General features: G+C 45.3%; 1 protein-coding gene across 1 annotated transcript in view; it reads left to right on the forward strand.

Moving 5' to 3' along the window:
• The first annotated feature begins 1,929 nt into the window (after window positions 1-1,929).
• Window positions 1,930-20,632, forward strand: part of LOC124616436 (doublesex- and mab-3-related transcription factor 2) — a 76,102-nt gene continuing 57,399 nt past the window's right edge. Inside the window, exon 1 of the mRNA XM_047144743.1 lies at window positions 1,930-2,159. Within this exon, the coding sequence (XP_047000699.1) occupies window positions 1,954-2,159 (206 nt within the window). The 5' untranslated portion in view covers window positions 1,930-1,953. The remainder of the gene's footprint in view (window positions 2,160-20,632) is intronic.

Genomic DNA, 20,632 nt, shown 5'->3' on the forward strand with positions numbered 1-20,632 from the left:
ATAACCTATTTGTGTTTGCATGGGGATGATTTCCAAAACAACCCAATTTTAAATCTCAAACACGGAAGAACATCAAGAGGAGCTTCGAACATTTGTAAAATGAGTACCATAGACGAGATTGAAGCGGAACTGAAACTGATTTTGAACACATTTGAGTCAGCAGACTTCTAGCACTGCTTCTTACTGAGCGTGTTCCGTACAAGCACAAGGAGACTCCTTGGAAGGTGGAAATTAGGGTGCAACGTAACTTTTCTGATATCTACGAGGGCATTCTCGGAAATTTTTAGAAACACCTCGAATACATAACTGCATCTTCAGCAAGAAGTTTGATGTTGCTATTACTCCAGTCTGCCAAGTCATAAATACTTGTATAAAACATAAATAGCAAGTGTCATGACACACTCCCTTGGGGCACGTATCAAAACATTAGGGAGACCGGAAACTAATGTCGTTCCTTTTTTTACATTAAATTTGAACTGATAAGCTATTAACAAGTTCTTATTTTTAATCATTGATGTAATCACCCTCATTATCAACAGTCTATTGCCATCTGTTGTGCAAATTTTCAATGTCGGATCCACAAAAACCCACTGGTTTCTGAACAAAGTATATATTGGACATCGACCCCATTTATAAATTTTTTGCCACATAGAAAATGTTGTAGCGATCGGAATAAATGGAAATCTGATGCAGTGACGGGAGAGTATAGTGGGGGAGGCAATATCTCCCATCGCATCTCATAAACTTTTCCAGGTATCGTCTTGCATTATTGTTACAGGATAACACCTTGCAAATACTCCACGAAACACACAAAAGCGCTTTTTTGGGGTGTAAAACTTGCTTGCTTGTACTTCTTGGAGACTCATTTGGAGAGAGGCACTGCTTTTTGCATTTTGAATTACCGTAGAGGACCTATGTGTCATCTCGAGTGATCAAGCGATCAAAAAGCGCTTCTGCGTTGTGCCGCAATAAGTTCCATGTTGTGCCTCCATTAGCTTTCTTTACCTTTTACAATCTGCGAAAAGTGTTCTTGGATGGTGTTAAGAGCGTTTGTCAGTTCATCAGAGACCATGACTGCGGTTACCCTTGACGCTGCATGACAAACAGGAGCGCCTGCGATGGTGTACTCAACGACGAACCTGGATGCACGAATGGCCAAACGTCATTTTTTCGGACGAATCCAGGTTTGTTTACAGCATCACGATGGTCGCATCCGTGTTTGGTGACATCGCGGTGAACGCACTTGGAAGCGTGTATTCGTCATCGCCATACTGGCATATCACCCGGCGTGATGGTATGGGGTGCCATTGGTTACACCTCTCGGTCACCTCTTGTTCGCACTGACGGCACTTTGGACAGTGGACGTTACATTTCAGATGTGTTACGACCCGTGGCTCTACCCTTCATTCTATCCCTGCGAAACCCTCCATTTCAGCAGGATAATGCACGACCGCATGTTGCAGGTCCTGTACAGGCCTTACTGGACATAGAAAATGTTCGACTGCTGCCCTGGCCAGCACATTCTCCAGATCTTTCACCAATTGAAAACGTCTGGTCAATGGTGGCCGAGCAACTGGCTCGTCACAATACGCCAGTCTCTACTCTCGATGAACTGTGGTCTCGTGTTGAAGCTGCATGGGCAGCTGTACTTGTACACTCAATGCCCAGGCGTATCGAGGCCGTTATTACGGCCAGAGGTGGTTGTTCTGGGTACTGATTTCTCAGGATCTATGAACGCAAATTGCGTGAAAATGTAATCACATGTCAGTTCTAGTATAATATATTTGTCCAATGAATACCCGTTTATCATCTGCATTTCTGCTTGGTGTAGCAATTTTAATGGCCAGTAGTGTATATCTGTTGAACGACTTAAGACCGCGCAGCTACGGACCGAAGCTAACTGCGGATGGCGCGTTTTGCTGCCAGCAGGTGGTGGGAATCCCCGCGGGCGGCATGGGGGAAGACGGCGGCGCCACAGCCGGCGGGCGAGCGCGGAGGCTTCTGAGGACACCCAAGTGTGCGCGCTGCCGCAACCACGGCGTCATCTCCAGCCTCAAGGGCCACAAGCGGCTGTGCCGCTGGCGCGAGTGCGCATGCGCATCCTGCCAGCTCGTGGTCGAGCGGCAGCGCGTCATGGCGGCCCAGGTCGCTCTCCGCAGGTCAGTCAGACGTCGCTCATCTCAACTACACTGCTAGCTGTCGATATTGCAAACGCCGAGGAGGAAAGAAAATAACGAAATTTTACAGGAGGAAATACGTGATTAAATATAGCATACGAAATTTAGTACTCAGAGCGGTCGCCACTGGCAACTATGGCTCTAACCTGGCTAGGTTCTTGTTTTTATTCTTATTACTATTACTTAATCGGCGCAGACCACTGTTACATTATCCGAGCCCTCTGAGACGCCCTGCTTAACCCACAGGACAGGACAGAGAATAAATTGTGGGAAGGGGCCAAAATAAGGGGCTGTCAGTTACACTCCAACATACAGCTTTATTCTTTGATCAAACATTACAAGAACCAAAAAAATTTTTTAAACATACAGCTTTAATCTTTGGGATTTAATTACCGACTGAAAGCGACTTTAATTTAAAAACGGCCTAATGCCAATAACTTAAATGGTTCAAATGGCTCTGAGCACTATGGGACTTAACATCTGTGGTCATCAGTCCCCTAGAACATAGAACTACTTAAACCTAACTAACACATCCATGCCCGAGGCAGGATTCGAACCTGCGACCGTAGCAGTCCCGCGGTTCCGGACTGAGCTCCTGAACCGCTAGACCACCGCGGCTGGCAATAACTTAAAATCCAAGCATAATCAGAAATTTAAAAGCCAAGACTTATTTCTAAAACAGTTCTTAAGTTAGGCTGAAGCCGGCCGGTGTGGCCGAACGGTTCTAGGCGCCACAGTCTGGAACCGCGCTTCCGCTACGGTCGCAGGTTCGAATCCTGCCTCGGGCATGGATGTGTGTGATATCCATAGGTTAGTTAGGTTTAAGTAGTTCTAAGTTCTAGGGGACTGATGACCACAGCAGTTAAGTCACATCGTGCTCAGAGCCAGTTAGGCTGAAGTAAACAAGTTAAATTCAAATCAGATGAAGGGTAAACACTTAAAACTCCAAAACATTATTTTTTAAAAATAACAACGTCCTTACGTGAAACAGCTCTTAAATTTAGGCTGAAAGCCTTAAGAACAAACAACTGAAACTCAAACCGGCTGAAGGGCGACGACTTAAAAATTCAAAAACTTTTTTAAATGCCAAAGGGCTTATGTCAAACAGTACTTTAAACTAAGCTGAAGGCCATAAGGACAAAACAGCTCTAATTTAAAACACGAAACTGGCTAGAAGCCATACAAGTAACAACAACAGGAACGTTTTTTTTTTTTTAAATAAGGCAGTACACACAAGGGCGCCCAGATGTTCGAGGCCAGGCCTGTAATTCAAACACTAATGCTCGCTTAGTTGAGACAAGCAGTCGGGCCAACCATTCACGATCCGACGACAACCCAAACCAACCGACAGTCAATGGACCCACGGACAAGATAACGTGTCCCAACAGCCGACAACGAAATCCGAACTACACAAAGCGAACAGTGGTGACTTGCTGGTAGATTAAGTCAAACTTAACTTTCGTGTCCAGGATCGGTGAGCCACGGACCTCGTAGCAATGGGAACAGCAGAACACACTCAGGCAGCGCGTGGACGCAGCCCGCGGGCTCAGCCAAAACACGCGCCGAGGTTTCCTCGCTGCTCCACGCCAACCGACCAACTGCCTGCTGGTCCGTCCGCGACTGCTGCTCCGTCGCGACTGCACTGCTGGTGCGCCTCCCACTCACTTCCAGACACACGACGGCGCAAATGCTGGCTCGGACCCAACCATGCAGAGGAAACACGCCCACTGGCTAACCGACATCCCTGCACCAGCAAAGGACCGACCCAAGGTCCACAAGATGGTAATTGCAGGGGCCCAGAAGCGGTCAGAGATCCAGCTACACGTCGCCCGATGAGACGACCGACCGATCAACCAACGGTCGTCCCCGCTCAAATCTCCTTCTGTCGGACAATGCGTATGTGTCGCCAGCGGTCGGGCGAGTACTGGCTGTCGGCGCATCATCGGAGCTCCATCCCCGACTTCACTGATGGTACGTCCAACTCACTGGTCGACACACGACTAGTCGGAAGTAAATGCTGTCCAGCTAAGATAATACGGCAGGGCTTATATCGATAAGCACTGCTGCTGCCCCCCACGGGTAGGCAAAGCAGGCAAAGCAGCAACTCGGTGGCACTAGTAACTGAAACTAACATAACGAGGTGGCAGTACGACAAAAACAGGATGTTAAATAAGAGATGGCACGAACACGAGCCACGCACAGCTCACCCTCCGGTAATTATTCCAAGACACTGACAAAAAAAGTGAACCACCCAGAAGCTGTGATTGGATGCGTAGCTTCGTATGTGCACACATCATAGATGGGTATGTAAATGATTTAAGAGTTACTTTTCTCTGTGATAGGCAGAACGACCACAAGTGTACATCAGTGTTGTTACCAGGACTGGTTGTGTATACAAGCGGCGTGAACAGTTCTAGACGTTGATGACCACAGTGGAGGACACAGAGATGCTGCGTACCCGTTAGACAGCATTGTTGAAAATTTAAAAGGGGTCTCATTAAGGGTCTTCATTTGGTCGGCTGGTCGAATATCCAGATTTGCGGGACAACAGATGTGACAGAGGCTCGAGCTTGGACTGCATGGGAAAGTGAGGGCATTCATACTTGTCCTCAAGGTTCTGGTCAGCCACGTCAGATCATAACAAGGGAGTACTGTCATATTGTGCACTAAGCACATCGTAACCACATCTGGGCCTGCAGTCCACGAACAAATAATGCAACGTTCTGTGTCATCCCTCACCACTGACTGGAGACTATCAGCAGTCGGATCAGGGAATTACCATCCAATGTGTAGACTGCCATTAACACCACAGTCCAAACACCTGAATTTGGAGTGATGCTGTAATTGGGAAGCATGGACTGCTGGTGACTGGCATCACATGTTCAGCGAGGAATCATGGTCCTGCAATACCATGGATGACCATATTCGGGGAATGTGGCAGCGGTCTGGGGAGAGGTCTCATTCTTCCAATGTTTTAGACAGGCACAGCATAGCTTCATGCTGCGGGGATCTATCAAGTTAGACTTCAGACTTCAAAAATGGTTCAAATGGCTCTGAGCACTATGGGACTTAACATGTGTGGTCATCAGTCCCATAGCCTTGGAACTACTTAAACCTAACTAACCCAAGGACATCACACACATCCATGCCCGAGGCAGGATTCGAACCTGCGACCGTAGCAGTCGCGCGTTTACGGACTGAAACGCCTAGAACCGCTCAGCCACCACAGCCGGCTAGTGTAAGAGGAAGGAAGATTAGAGTTTAACGATGTTACGACAACAAGGTTATCAAGACGGAACAAAAGCTCGTATTGAGGAAGGATGGGGAAAGATATCGAACGTACCCTATCAAAGGAACCATCCTCGCATTTGCCTAAGGACATTTAGGGAAATGACAGAAAACCTAAGTCATGATGACCGGTCGCGCATAGAAGCCGTTGGCCTTCCCGAATGTGAGTCTGCTGTCCTACCACTCCGCCACCTCGCTCCGAGTGCTTAGTGTAGCAGGTTGGAAACCGTACAATGCGGTATTCGACTGGGAGAAATTAGCACAGTGGTGTATCTGAACGGATTAAACAGTAAAGCATGCTACAACACTACCGAAATGTGGTGAAACGTGATAGGTAAACGCAGGCATACTGTACAGACACGCATGGCATTGGAAACTCCCAACAGAAAATTCCGTAACCTACCAATAATACAATGTGACTAATCTCTCAATAAAATTGTGGCTCACTTACAACCTTTCAATAATTGACTGTGAATTTAAACTGGTAAATTTCGCAGGCAGCGCGTGAGCAATCCATCGAAATTACATCTGCTCGAGCGCGCTAGCAATAAATTCCTTAGTCATGGACCTCTTACAGCCTGAGCTCAAAATTAGAGAAGGTAACGTAAAACAGGATCCAAAGAAAACTCTAAGTGAGCTAGATTATCACTAACCTTAACAGTCCCCTAGAACTTAGAATTACTTAAACCTAACTAACCTAAGGCATCACACACATCCATGCCCGAGGCAGGATTCGAATCTGTGACCGTAGCAACAGCGCGATTCCGGACTGAAGCGCCTAGAACCGCTCGGCCGCAGCGGCCGGCTAGACTTCAGACCATCGATCGTTGTGATTGAGCGAACAGTGACAGCACAGCAATAAGTCACGGATACCCTGCGACTTCATGTGTTACCTCTCATACGGTAGGATCGTGCTGAAATTTTTTAACAATAAAATGCTCGTCCATACATAGCACATGTCTCTTAACAGTCTGTGTGCTGGTATGGTACACCTCTGGCCATCAAGAACATGTGGGGGGCAGCTTGGATGTAAACTACATCCCAATGCCAGTATCTAGGATTTCAAGGACTTGTTACAACAGTTAGGGTCGATCATGCCCCAGAAGAGGATACAATGGCTTCTAGACATCCTTCCCACTTGGGTAGTGCACGCATCCAGGCTAAAGGGGACATAACAGAGCTCATACTGCCAAGTTCTGTGTAAATTTCACTCGTTTTTGTAACCATTGAAATAACATCATATAACCTATCATCAGGCAGTGAAGATAAAAAATTGTATTCTAACTTTTCCTTTCCTAGTTGTTCTTTCGGAATGAAAGCCCTCCCGCTTGCTCTGTTGTCTCACTCAATCCTGTCATCACAACACTGAATGAGATAATAAATAATGTTGAAGGTGTGGCGATAACGGATCAGAGGGCATCACGAAATGTAACAGCACCTCCTCAAACATCGACTGAGATAGCCCCGACGGTGTTCAACTATCTCATCCGGAAATTTTAACTGGAACCAGGAATACTCTACCTTTTTCAGTTGGACTGAACATTGCATTCACACATGCAAGTAATTACCCAAAAACTATAACAATACGGATTATCACCTATTACCCCAAATCGAACATATAACCACTGGTAAAATATTCTCCTAAAGAAACTGGACAACTCATGACATGTTGCTGTCTACTGATGCAATGGCGATTGATGCATAGAGCGCAAAATAAATCGGCAGTGCACAACAACTCCTATGAGGTTAAAAGCAGAACAACAAAACATGCAAATTAGGTAAACACTTGCAGACTACATAAATAAGGAAAAAGTGACAATAAAAGCAAATGAAAAGAAACCAAAATTGTTTAACTCTTCTCAATAATTCTACTTACTACTGTTTGCAAAAATGACTGTGTCCAAAGTTAATACGTTCGCAAGGTTATTGTTGTTGTTGTGCTCTTCAGTCCTGAGACTGGTTTGATGCAGCTCTCCATGCTACTCTATCCTGTGCAAGCTGCTTCATCTCCCAGTACCTACTGCAACCTACATCCTTCTGAATCTGCTTGGTGTATTCACCTCTTGGTCTCCCTCTACGATCTTTACCCTCAACGCTGCCCTCCAATCCTAAACTGGTGATCCCTTGATACCTAAGAACATGTCCTACCAATCGATCCCTTCTTCTAGTCAAGTTGTGCCTCAAACTTCTCTTCTCCCCAATCCTATTCAATACCTCCTCATTAGTTATGTGATCTACCTATCTAATCTTCAGCATTCTTCTGTAGCACCACATTTCGAAAGCTTCTATTCTCTTCTTGTCTAAACTATTTATCGTCCATGTTTCACTTCCATACATGGCTACACTCCATACAAATACTTTCAGAAACGACTTCCTGACATTTAAATCTATACTCGATGTTAACAAATTTCTCTTCTTCAGAAACGCTTTCCTTGCCATTGCCAGTCTAAATTTTTTATCATCTCTACTTCGACTATCATCAGTTATTTTGCTCCCCAAATAGCAAAACTCCTTTACTACTTTAAGTGTCTCATTTCCTAATCTAATACCTTCAGCATCTCCCGACTTAATTCGACTACATTCCATTATCCTCGTTTTGCTTTTGTTGATGTTCACCTTATATCCTCCTTGCAAGACTCTATCCATTCCGATCAACTGCTCTTCCAAGTCCTTTGCTGTCTCTGACGGAATTAGAATGTCATCGGTGAACCTCAAAGTTTTTATTTCTTCTCCATGGATTTTAATACCTACTCCGAATTTTCTTTCGTTTCCTTCACTGCTTGCTCAATATACAGATTGAATAACATCGGGGACAGGCTACAACCCTGTATCACTCCCTTCCCAACCACTGCTTCCCTTTCATGTCCGTCAACTCTTATAACTGCCATCTGGTTTCTATACAAATTGTAAATAGCCTTTCTCTTCCTGTACTTTACCCCTACCACCTTCAGAATCTGAAAGAGACTATTCCAGTCAACATTGTCAAAAGCTTTCTCTAAGTCTACAAATGCTAGAAACGTAGGTTTGCCTTTCCTTAATCTAGCTTCTAAGATATGTCGTACGGTCAGTATTGCCTCACGTGTTCCAATATTTCTACGGAATCCAAACTGGTCTTCCCCGAGGTCGGCTTCTATTAGTTTTTCCATTCGTCTGTAAAAATGCGCGTTAGTATTTTGCAGCTGTGACTCATTAAAATGAGAGTTCGGTAATTTTCACATCTGTCAACACCTGCTTTCTTTGGGAATGGAATTATTATATTCTTCTTGAAGTCTGAGGGTATTTCGCCTGTCTCATACATCTTGCTCACCAGATGGTAGAGTTTTGTTAGGACTGGCTCTCCCAAGGCTGTCAGTGGTTCTAATGGAATGTTATCTACTCCTGGGGCCTTGTTTCGACTCAGGTCCTTCAGTGCTATGTCCAACTATTCACACAGTATCGTATCTCCCATTTCATCTTCATCTACATCCTCTTCCATTTTCATAATATTGTCCTCAAGTACATCGCCCTTGTATAGACCCTCTATATACTCCTCTCACCTTTCTGCTTTTCCTTCTTTGCTTAGAACTGGGTTTCCATCTGAGCTCTTGATATTCATACAAGTGGTTCTCTTTTCTCCAAAGGTCTCTTTAATTTTCCTTTAGGCAGTATCTATCTTACCCCTAGTGAGATCAGCCTCTACATCCTTACATTTGTCCTCTAGCCATCCCTGCTTAGCCATTTTGCACTTCCTGTCGATCTCATTTTTGAGACGTTTGTATTCTTTTTTGTCTGCTTCATTTACTGCATTTTTATATTTTCTCCTTTCATCAATTAAATTCAATATTTCTTCTGTTACCCAAGGATTTCTATTAGCCCTCGTCTTTTTACCTACTTGATCCTCTGCTGCCTTCACTACTTCATCCCTCAAAGCTACCCAGTCTTGTTCTGCTGTATTTCTTTCCCCCATTCCTGTCAATTGTTCCCTTATGCTCTCCCTGAAACTCTGTACAACCTCTTGTTTAGTCAGTTTATCACGGTCCCATTTCCTTAAATTCCCCTCTTTTTGCAGTTTCTTCAGTTTTAACCTACAGTTCATAACCAATAGATTGTGGTCAGAGTCCACGTCTGCCCCTGAAAATGTCTTACAATTTACAACTTGGTTCGTAAACCTCTGTCTTACCATTATATAATCTATCTGGAACCTGTCGGTATATCCAGGCTTCTTCCATGTATACAACCTTCTTTTATGATTCTTGAACCAAGTGTTAGCTATGATTAAGTTGTGCTCTGCGCAAAATTCTACCAGACGGCTTCCTCTTTCATTTCTTACCCCCAATCTATATTCACCTACTACGTTTCCTTCTTTCCCTTTTCCTACTACCGAATTCCAGTCACCCATGACTATTAAATTTTCGACTCCCTTCACTACCTGAATAATTTCTTTTATTTCATCATACATTTCTTCAATTTCTTCGTCATCTGCAGAGCTAGTTGGCATATAAACTTGTACTACTGTAGTAGGCATGGGCTTCGTGTCTATCTTGGCCACAATAATGCGTTCACTATGCTGTTTGTAGTAGCGTTCACTATGCTGTTTGTAGTAGCTTACCCGCATTCCTATTTTTTTATTCATTATTAAACCTACTCCTGCAATACCCCTATTTGACTTTGTATTTATAACCCTGTATTCGCCTGACCAAAAGTCTTGTTCCTCCTGCCACCGAACTTCACTAATTCCCACTATATCTAGTTTTAACCTATCCATTTCCCTTTTTAAATTTTCTAACCTACCTGCCCGATTAAGGGATCTGATATTCCACGCTCCGATCCGTAGAACGCCAGTTTTCTTTCTCCTGATAACGACGTCCTCTTGAGTAGTCCCCGCCCGGAGATCCGAATGGGGGACTATTTTACCTCCGGAATATTTTGCCCAAGAGGACGCCATCATCATTTAATCATACAGTAAAGCTGCATGTCCTCGGGAAAAATTACGACTGTAGTTTCCCCTTGCTTTCAACCGTTCGCAGTACCAGCACAGCAAGGCCGTTTTGGTTAGTGTTACAAGGCCAGATCAGTCAATCACCCAGACTGTTGCCCTTCTACATCTACATCTACATTGATACTCCGCAAGCCACCCAACGGTGTGTGGGGGAGGGCACTTTACGTGCCACTGTCATTACCTCCCTTTCCTGTTCCAGTCGCGTATGGTTCGCGGGAAGAACGACTGTCTGAAGGCCTCCGTGCGCGCTCTAATCTCTCTAATTTTACATTCGTGATCTCCTCGGGAGGTATAAGTAGGGGGAAGCAATATATTCGATACCTCATCCAGAAACGCACCCTCTCGAAACCTGGCGAGCAAGCTACACCGCGATGCAGAGCGCCTCTCTTGCAGAGTCTGCCACTTGAGTTTATTAAACATCTCCGTAACGCTATCACGGTTACCAAATAACCCTGTGACGAAACGCGCCGCTCTTCTTTGGATCTTCTCTATCTCCTCCGTCAGACCGATCTGGTACGGATCCCACACTGATGAGCAATACTGAAGTATAGGTCGAACGAGTGTTTTGTAAGCCACCTCCTTTGTTGATGGACTACATTTTCTAAGCACTCTCCCAATGAATCTCAACCTGGTACCCGCCTTACCAACAATTAATTTTATATGATCATTCCACTTCAAATCGTTCCGCACGCATACTCCCAGATATTTTACAGAAGTAACTGCTACCAGTGTTTGTTCCGCTATCATATAATCATACAATAAAGGATCCTTCTTTCTATGTATTCGCAATACATTACATTTGTCTATGTTAAGGGTCAGTTGCCACTCCCTGCACCAAGTGCCTATCCGCTGCAGATCTTCCTGCATTTCGCTACAATTTTCTAATGCTGCAACTTCTCTGTATACTACAGCATCATCCGCGAAAAGCCGCATGGAACTTCCGACACTATCTACAGCAAACCTTGCAACTACTGGAAAGGCTGCTGTCCCTCTTCAGGAACCACACGTTTGTCTGGCCTCTCAGCAGATACCCCTCCGTTGTGGTTGCACCTACGGTACTGCCATCTGTATCGCTGAGGCACGCAAGCCTCTCCACCAACGGCAAGGTCCGTGGTTCATGGGGGCGGGGGAGGGGGGAGAGGGATTAAAACTTGGTTTCATTCATTTTTTTCGTGACCGGAAGGTTATTATGGTTACGAAAGAAATGAATGAAACCAAGTTTTAACCACTTTTCTGAATGTTATTGAAATAAAGCTGAGTAGTATTACAATATGACAGTTTACAATCACGTAAAATGAATGACCAAGAAACCTGTTGATTTTACACACATCAAAAAAGTTTTTGCATCACCCCAGTTCCCAGAACTCCTGAAGATAGACGTTGACTGTGAAGCTTGTCACAATTGTATCACAGACACGGTCCCTTTGATCGTTCAGAGATGTCACTAAAGCTGCCCAAAGATGTAAACAACCAGCGCCTATTAGACGGACGGGGTCCGACAGCCGATAAGTTCCAGCCACTCCACCAGGAAGGAGGTACACGGCTCGTGTTGTCTGTAGTTCAACCGTGCCTAGACGTTCAATGCCGCGGTTCGATCGCGTCCGCATTGTTACTTTATGCCATGAAGGGCTCTGGACCGCTCTGGATTGGCATCATATTCTCTTCACCGATGAGTGTCGCAATGCCTTCAACCAGACAACCGTCGGAGACATGTTTGGAGGCAACCCGGTCAGGCTGAACGCCTTCGACGCACTGTCCAGAGAGTGCAGCAAGGTGGAGGTTCCCTGCTGTTTTGGGGTGGCATTATGTGGGGCCGACGTACGCCGCTGGTGGTCATGGAAGGCGCCGTAATGGTTGTACGATACGTGAATGCCGTCCTCCGACCGATAGTGCAGCCATATCGGCAGCATATTGGTGAGGCATTCGTCTTCCTGGACAACAACTTGGTAGAAATAACCGTCCATCTGCCTCCGTATGAGTCCTAATTTCTCTTATCTTGGTTTTACGATCCTTACTCGGAATGTTCGGGGGAGGGGGGAGGCAGGGTAGTAGAATAGTTCTGAAGTCACAAATGGTGGTTCTCCAAACTTTCTCAACAGTGTTCCACGAAATCAGTGTCGTCTTCTCACCAGGAATCTCCATTTGAGTTAATGGAATATTTACGTATTATTCGCATGTCGATTGAACCTACCAGTAGCAAATTTAGCAGGACGCCTCTGAATCGGTTCGACGTCTTCCTGTAGTCCGACCTGATGGAGATTCCAAACCCTCGAGCAGTATACAAGAATGGATTGCACAAGTGTTCTGTACGTGGTCTCTTTCACAGATGAATACACCGAAGTCGACCACTCCCCTTTCCTGCAACTGACATTACGTGCTCGTTCCATTTCACACCGCTCTGCATCGCTGCGGCTAGGGATTTAATCGACACGGCTGTCAAGCAGCACACCGCTAATAATGCATTCGAACATTGCAGGACTGTTTTTCCTGCTCCTCTCCGTTAACTCACATTTTTCTACATTTATGGCAAGCTTCCATTCATCACATCAAATAGAAATCCAGTTCAAGTCATCCTGTGTCCTACAGAAACTCAACTACGATACTTTTCCGTATAATACAGTGTTATCACAAACAGTCACAGACTGATGCTCATCCTATAATTCAGATCGTTGTACGTACAGGTAATAAGAGTGGTTTTACTTCCCTAGGGCACTCCTGGCAGTACCCTTCTCTCTAACAAACACCTGGCTTCCAGGACAACGTACTAGATTCTAGTACCTGAGAAGTCTTCGAGCCACTCGCGTCTGAGAACTTCAGTACTATTGCCGACAGGTACAGCATGGATCTTGTTGATGTAGATAGTGAGAGCCTCTGTCGTTGCGCTATATTTACTATTTATGAAGTCAGTGTTGGTGCAAATTACTCAAATAGCTTCGGAGCACCAATGAAATAGCCGTCTAGTGTGCCTGCCAATAACAGAAATAACTGCCAACTCAACTCACTTTTCCATATATTCGTCTGGGTCAGCATGCTTGACTCGTCAGCTTCTGAAGCAGCAGAATATCTTCCAGTTGCCCATTACTACAGCTAACAATGACAGTTTACGAAACCTGTTTGCTGTTGTAGTGCATGTACATCTGTATGCCTGGTAAGGCGAATGGTACGCCACATCTTTTCCAAAGACTCATGCTTTAGTTTACAGCACCATCATTGCCGAATTCAGGTCTGGCAGTGCATGTATGCTCATTTCATATGTTATGCACCCTCATATTGACACGTACCCTGGTTCTGTGCTATAGATTATCGTTAGATTAAAATTACTACAGCACTTACATCTCTGATAAAGTGGCAAATTGGTTAAGTTACTGTGATCACATGTAGAATGAGCAGAATAAAAATCCTCCTCTGCTTGTCCAGACAGGATTTGGAGGTTTCCCTAAATTACTGAAGACGAATGCTGTGACAGTTCTTTTGGAGAGAGCATGGCCAGTTCGTACCGGATCCTTGTTCTATCCAAGATTCCATTTCTAATGATCTCATCATCAATGGGATGTTAGATGCTAATCTTCCTTTCCTTCTTCTTATACGCTGCCATCGATCAGTGCATGGCACAGATACTGAAGTCGATTACTTAGTACTACCTTCAGGCCCATCCTGGTACTGTGTAATACACACGGCTTGTACTAACAGAACGATGGGTGACTGCTTGTATCATACAACTCCATCAGTGCTTGGGTGGCAAACCTGCGCCATGACGTATGCGTGACACTCACCCGCTGATAACTTGAGATCTAAACTGGACGATGATAGTTTTGGTATGCAATCCATCAACGGTTCTGCGTGTCCTGAAGTAGACAAGTCCTTACTTAGAAGGACTCCGGAGGCATACGAGGTGTTTCAGAAAAGTAATGAGACTGACAACACTGCGAGCGACCTGGCAACGCTGTGTTGTTCTACTTGTGTATTCAGGTGCGTTCATCCCTTCCAGATGCTCACTCCGAGTTTCAGCTCCGTGCAGTCATCAAGTGATTTTTGAGAGCGCCATCACTGAAGTCGTGTTTTTGCTGTGTGTTACGAAAAAAGTTTTTTACTTAAAATGTTTTCGCCCAACTAGTCTGTTAACATGTAACGCCGGAATGCATATCCTTCTATTTCCATCTATTGTACTATAGATTTTTCCTTATTTTGTCACCTGAAGATATGACATTTCTGTCTCTTTATACATTGTAATTGTTTTACTGTTTGTATATATATATTTATGCATTTATGTTGATTAGTTTTGTGAATAATATTTGTATTTATATGCTGGGTCTGGCCTAGGGAAAACTATGCTATCGAACGAATACATCGATAGGTCGTGTGGAGAACCAAAGTGTTTAGGATCTTTGGTAGTGTTAACTCTGTCGCGTGGAGCGCGGGCAGAGCAGAGGAGTCTGGCTGGGGTGGTGCAGTGGAGCAGGTGTGTTGTGTGACGCTCCCGCGAGTTGCCGCGCTTTCGGGGTTGGGGAGCATGTAATTGCGCTCGACTTGCTATGATAGTTTCTGACACGGTGTCGCGGACGGGAAGCATTAGCTGGCGCACATCAAGAGCCCGTTTCGCCTGGTGACCGTGTCGAGAAGAAGGCGCGCCAACACCCAGCTTCTGCAACAGCGACGGCAGACAATGAGTGACTGTCGCCACCTCCTCGATCGACGGTTTCAAACCTTCAATCAACCAACAAGGAAGACTGGAAGCACGTAAAGTTTTAGAACTGTATGGCAGACCTCAGCTTTTCAAATTGTTCCATTTTCGTAACTATAATTACAGCAACTTAGCATGAACATTTGTTGCTCATTGTCCCAATTGCATTACCAAGCAGGGTCCCTTCCTTTTCCGGAATGAACTCGAGTGTCGTTGAAATTCAAACGCCAGCGTTAAAGTAAAAGCATTCGATTTCACTGCTTTAATTTCAAAGTTCACTTAAGGTATTCATAGCTGGCTACAATATTTAGATTACGCAAGCACAAATTAAGAGTGCGAGTTTTTGTTTGCATATTTTAGCTTACCTGTGACTCCAGCTCAGCTTGGTACGTACTAATTTTACTATTGTTAATTGTTCAGAATCATTAAATCTCTTATTCCTAAATTGCGTAGATTCAAGTAGCTTTTGAAATGATTGTTGAGGTAGCCCAAGACTAACTGTATTTTACTGAATTTCGATATGCTTCAGAAACAAAGTTCACTGTTAATCTCAGTCACTAAATTAACTTTCAATTTTCCGGTTTTATTAATTCTTTTGCTAAATTAAGTCAGAGTGTAGCGAAATTTATTACTTCTGACAAACTTTCAGTTTTCACACTACACATGTCAACCTTCAGTTGCCACGCTTCTAGTGCTAATTATATGTGTAATAACCTTTCTTTTTCAGTTACTATAGTAATTGTCCTTAGGACTGGCGACCGTAATTTCCCCCAAAAATCAAATATCTAATTACCGCTAGTTAATTGTTGACGTAACGGCCGCAAATTTACTATCTGTATTAACTTTATCCCTTTTCAAAATTAATTTCCACCAGTTTCATTTGGATTTTTCCTTTCATTTAGATGTAACCCTTTCCTCCCTCTTTACCGACAGATTAACTTCGGTGACGACTTGCTTTTCCCAAATTTCCATTAGGTACACGCGGTTTAATTTTTCACTGTCATTAAGGTCGATAAGTGAGGGGGAGGTTACAAACAGTTTTTTTTTTCACTATCGCACGGAGAATGGTCTGTCTGTTTATTGTGGATAGCCACAAGTTTAACCATGACCTTCCGCTTTGTAAAGACAGAGCTCCGACAATGTCGTGGTGTATTGGTCGCGATAGGCCTCGAAACTCAGTTGTTGGCAGTGTAGGCACCACCTCAAATATTTGGGGGGCCGGATACCGGGGATGTCCGGCCAGCTAACGCGGGCCGGTTTCGGCCCGCGGGCCGTAGTTTGGAGATCCCCGGGCTAGCGTGCCTACGGGCGGCCCTGCAGTCCGCACGTTGCAGGCGGCCCTGAACGCCCTGCAGCTCTACAGCTTGTCTCGGCTTCGTCCCACGAGAAGACGTGTAACCCTGGGCGTCGGCGCGGTCCTTCTGCCACGATGCGACGCGGCGCCCGGCTGTCTGGTGGGCCCTGTGTTGGGCAACAGACCGCCCGCGGCTGTGGCACACGCCATCTCATCGACAGCGAGAGTGACTCGACCGCCTACAGCGGGAATCCCCCCGTCCTTTGCCCGCTCGTCTGTGCGCCACCCAGGAAAGCGGCCACTCCAGCTTCCAGCTCGCCTCTCTCTGCTGCCAGGCGGAGGCCAGCGCCCTCCACGTCCGGTGCAACAACGACCCCCCCCCCCCCCCCAATCCTGTGCCACTCACGGTGCGCGTCCGCAAATGGTTCTGCCTCTCCATCTCGGTTGTCGCCTGCACAATCCTAGGACGCAAATTCGCCTAACCACGGACCACAACCCTTACGAAATGTTTACCTAAAGTGTTATCGCCCACCTGGTTGGCCGTGCGGTCCAACGCACGGCTTTCCGGGCGGGAAAGAGCGCCTGGTCCCCGGCACGAATCCGCCCGGCGGATTTGTGTCGAGGTCCGGTGAGCCGGCCAGTCTGTGGATGGCTTTTAGGCGGTTTTCCATCTGCCTTGGCGAATGCGGGCTGGTTCCCCTTATTCCGCCTCAGTTACACTATGTCGGCGATTGCCGCGCAAACAAGTTCTCCACGTACGCGTACACCACTATTACTCTACAACGCAAACATAGGGGTTACACTCGTCTGGTGTGAGACGCTCCCTGGGGGGGGGGGGAGTCCCACCGGGGGCCGAAAGAACCGCACAATAACCCTGGGTTCGGTGTGGGGCGGTGGAGGGTTGAAGTGGACTGCGGTAGTCGTCGTGGGGTTGCGGGCCACTGCGGCTGCAGCGGGGATGGAGCCTCTCTATCGTTTCTAGGTCCCCGGCTAACATAACATAACATAACATTAAGTGTTATCAGTAGCAATCATCGTTAGCTGTATGAAACGTCCCCTTAGAAAAATTATACGTGACTGTGCTTAAACTGACACACAATATTTTTTTTAGCACAACGCAATCTGACTTTCAGTAATCTAACTACTGATAGGCACAGTTAGCAATGAAAGATTTTAATAGAGAACAATGTATTTACCTTAATAGTCATAATATATATAGCAGTTCATGACATCCATTCTTACAAATGTACTGTTTCTGATGGACACACCTCCAGATTATCCATTCTCAAAAATCCGCCATCTCACTTCCCCACATCCACCAATGCTGGCGGCTCGCCTCCAACTGCGCAACGCTACGCGCTGTTAACATCCAGCTGCCCAACACTACAATGGCAGACAACAATGCAAACTAGCCACAGACTGCACACAGCACAGCCAGTGGTTTTCATACAGAGCGCTACGTGGCGTTACCAATATAAGAACCTAAACAGCCTACTTACAGCTGAATCACTTAAGAAAATAATATTAATGATTATAAAACTTAGTAATGTTCTTCATACTTGGAATGCGACCCGAAATTGATATCGAAATATATTTTGATAATAGTAATGTGTTTACTTGACAAGTACAAAGGAATATTCAAACATAGCATGAAATGTAGCAAAGAAAATTCTTATCGTTTATCTTAAGGATACTTAGTCGTATGTGACGCAACTAAAGCGAATTGTTTGTGTGGGGTACCCCTGATACTGAGTATTTTAAGACATCTGATTATTGCTAATGTTAAACTGATACATAAGACTACCCCCCCCCCCCCCCACCTTGTACTCCTCCAAATTACAATTATGAGCTAAGACGTGAGATAAAGAAATCAATAAAACTAGCGTGCATTGTGATAACACTAGAAAAGAAAGAAGGGTATGTATAAGTATGATGTTTGAGACAAAAAAAACTGTTACGTAACCTGACCTTTTTTGAGTTAGCGCGCTGTCCAGGCATATCCAGTCTCTCACCAATGTAATTTGCGAGTGCAACTCCTGTGAACATCACCCACCCAAGAAAACAAATTTTCAGATACCACTGTCGAGATTAATTCCTCAGTAATGATACGAGACGAAAGAAACAGTATGACTTCCACGGGATTGTGAGTACATTTATCTTAATACATGTTGAGAGCTAAAAGAAAGCGATGGTAAGAGACATTATATCCCTCTAGCGTTGTCATCGCGCTGATTATTAAGGCCGCAGAGATCCACGATGAGGCATTGCACCTCGTGATGACGCGCCATTGACAGGGTCCGTTGGGTTGTGTGCTGGTGTTCTTTTCCTTTCGTTGTTATCGTTGTTCCTCCCAAGGGAAACTCGCCATCGCACCCGCCCACCCCCTTCCCATCGGATTTAGTGGTAAGGGGGCCCAGTGGAGACCGTCGAAAATTGAATACAGATCAAGCATGAAAACGGGAAGGAGCTGTACGGAACTGTGGGGAAAAAAAGGAAAATAGAAACAGTGAGCGGTCCAAGAACAAGAAGTGTAGTAGAGAGCAGCTTGAAACAATAGAGGCGTCGTGGGTAACTGGTTAGTGTTGGACTGCCGCGTTCGACGATCCGTGTCCAAAACTCCGTGAAAATTTTTTTTTTTCTCTCTCACTGTTCGCTGTATTCAGATTTGCGTCGTGTCGTGGTGTTACGTCCGTTTCCAACAGCGAGGTGTAACGAATGGACCTGTAATTTGATTCTGCACAACTACTCTATTAGCAGCCGAAGGGAAGTGGCTTTCGAATGGCAACCGCAAACTTTTGATGACACGGCGACAAGTCAACCGAATCCTCGTAAAGGACGTCTGGTGTGTCACACACGGTGTTAGTAACATTACCTGTGTCATATGATAGGACCTAATTTCTACGTCTGGTGAGTGCGTGTGATATGCATCCTTGCCCGATATAGGTGTTCGTATGAATGTGCATGCGATGACTCCCAAGGAAATGATGAAAAACATAATAGTTTGTCACATAAACTTCAACAAATGAACGCAAGTTTCACAGTCACTCAGTTTCTTTTTGCTCTGTCAAAATATATGTTTTCAACGTTTTTCGAGTTGCGTTCCGTTTTGGAAGTTTCGACGCTTAAATTCCTTTGTTGTAACATAGCTCACATCCGTTTATTTGTTGTTTTCATTTCTGTGAGACGTCTATGTCGTATCTCGCCTGCTCTCGCTATTCATCACATTTACTTGCGACGTTAATGTATTCTCAGCACATGACTTATACTCCATAACCAGTGTTTAGTATGACAACTACGAGACTACAGAAAAAGAACAAACATTCCAATGACCGGACGGACAGTTTATAAAGTTGCGAGAAAAAAATAATAAAAAGAAGTGCCATGAAGGGTGAAAGAACCCGGCTCACCCACTTCGCAGTCCAGCGCTGTGTCCGCTTAACCACTACGCCATGGGTCTTGAACTTTCCTCGACCTTGCACTTGCTAAGCTTGGACCGTTCACTGTTTCTACTTTGCTTTTTTTTCATAGTTCAGTACACCTTCTTCCTGTTTGCATGCTTAATGTGTGTTCAGTTTTTCACGGGCTATGCACTGGACCAGCTTACCACTAAATCTGAGGGAGGTGCAATGGGGAGGTTCCCTTGTCCGTAAGCTCTATCCTTAAATTTGTCAGCGCATGTAAGTAGTCGCTCCGGATTGATTCCGCTGCTACATATCTACATCTACATCCATACTCCGCAAGGCACCAGACGGTGTGTGGCGGAGGGTACCTTGAGTACCTCCATCGGTTCTCCCTTCTATTCCACTCTCGTATTGTTCGTGGAAAGAAGGATTGTCGGTATGCTTCTGTGTGGGCTCTAATCTCTCTGATTTTATCCTCATGGTCTTTTTGCGAGATACACGTAGGAGGGAGCAGTATACTGCTTGACTCTTCGGTGAAGGTATGTTCTCGAAACTTCAACAAAAGCCCGTACCGAGCTACTGAGCGTCTCTCCTGCAGAGTCTTCCACTGGAGTTTATCTATCATCTCCGTAACGCTTTCGCGATTACTAAATGATCCTGTAACGAAGCGCGCTGCTCTCCGTTGGATCTTCTCTATCAACCCTATCTGGTACGGATCCCACACTGCCGAGCTGTATTCAAGCAGTGGGCGAACAAGCGTACTGTAACCTACTTCCTTTGTTTTCGGATTGCATTTCCTTAGGATTCTTCCAA

This window comes from Schistocerca americana, chromosome 5 (genome assembly GCF_021461395.2).
Source record: "Schistocerca americana isolate TAMUIC-IGC-003095 chromosome 5, iqSchAmer2.1, whole genome shotgun sequence".
In the NCBI taxonomy this organism is placed as follows: Eukaryota; Metazoa; Arthropoda; class Insecta; order Orthoptera; family Acrididae; genus Schistocerca; species Schistocerca americana.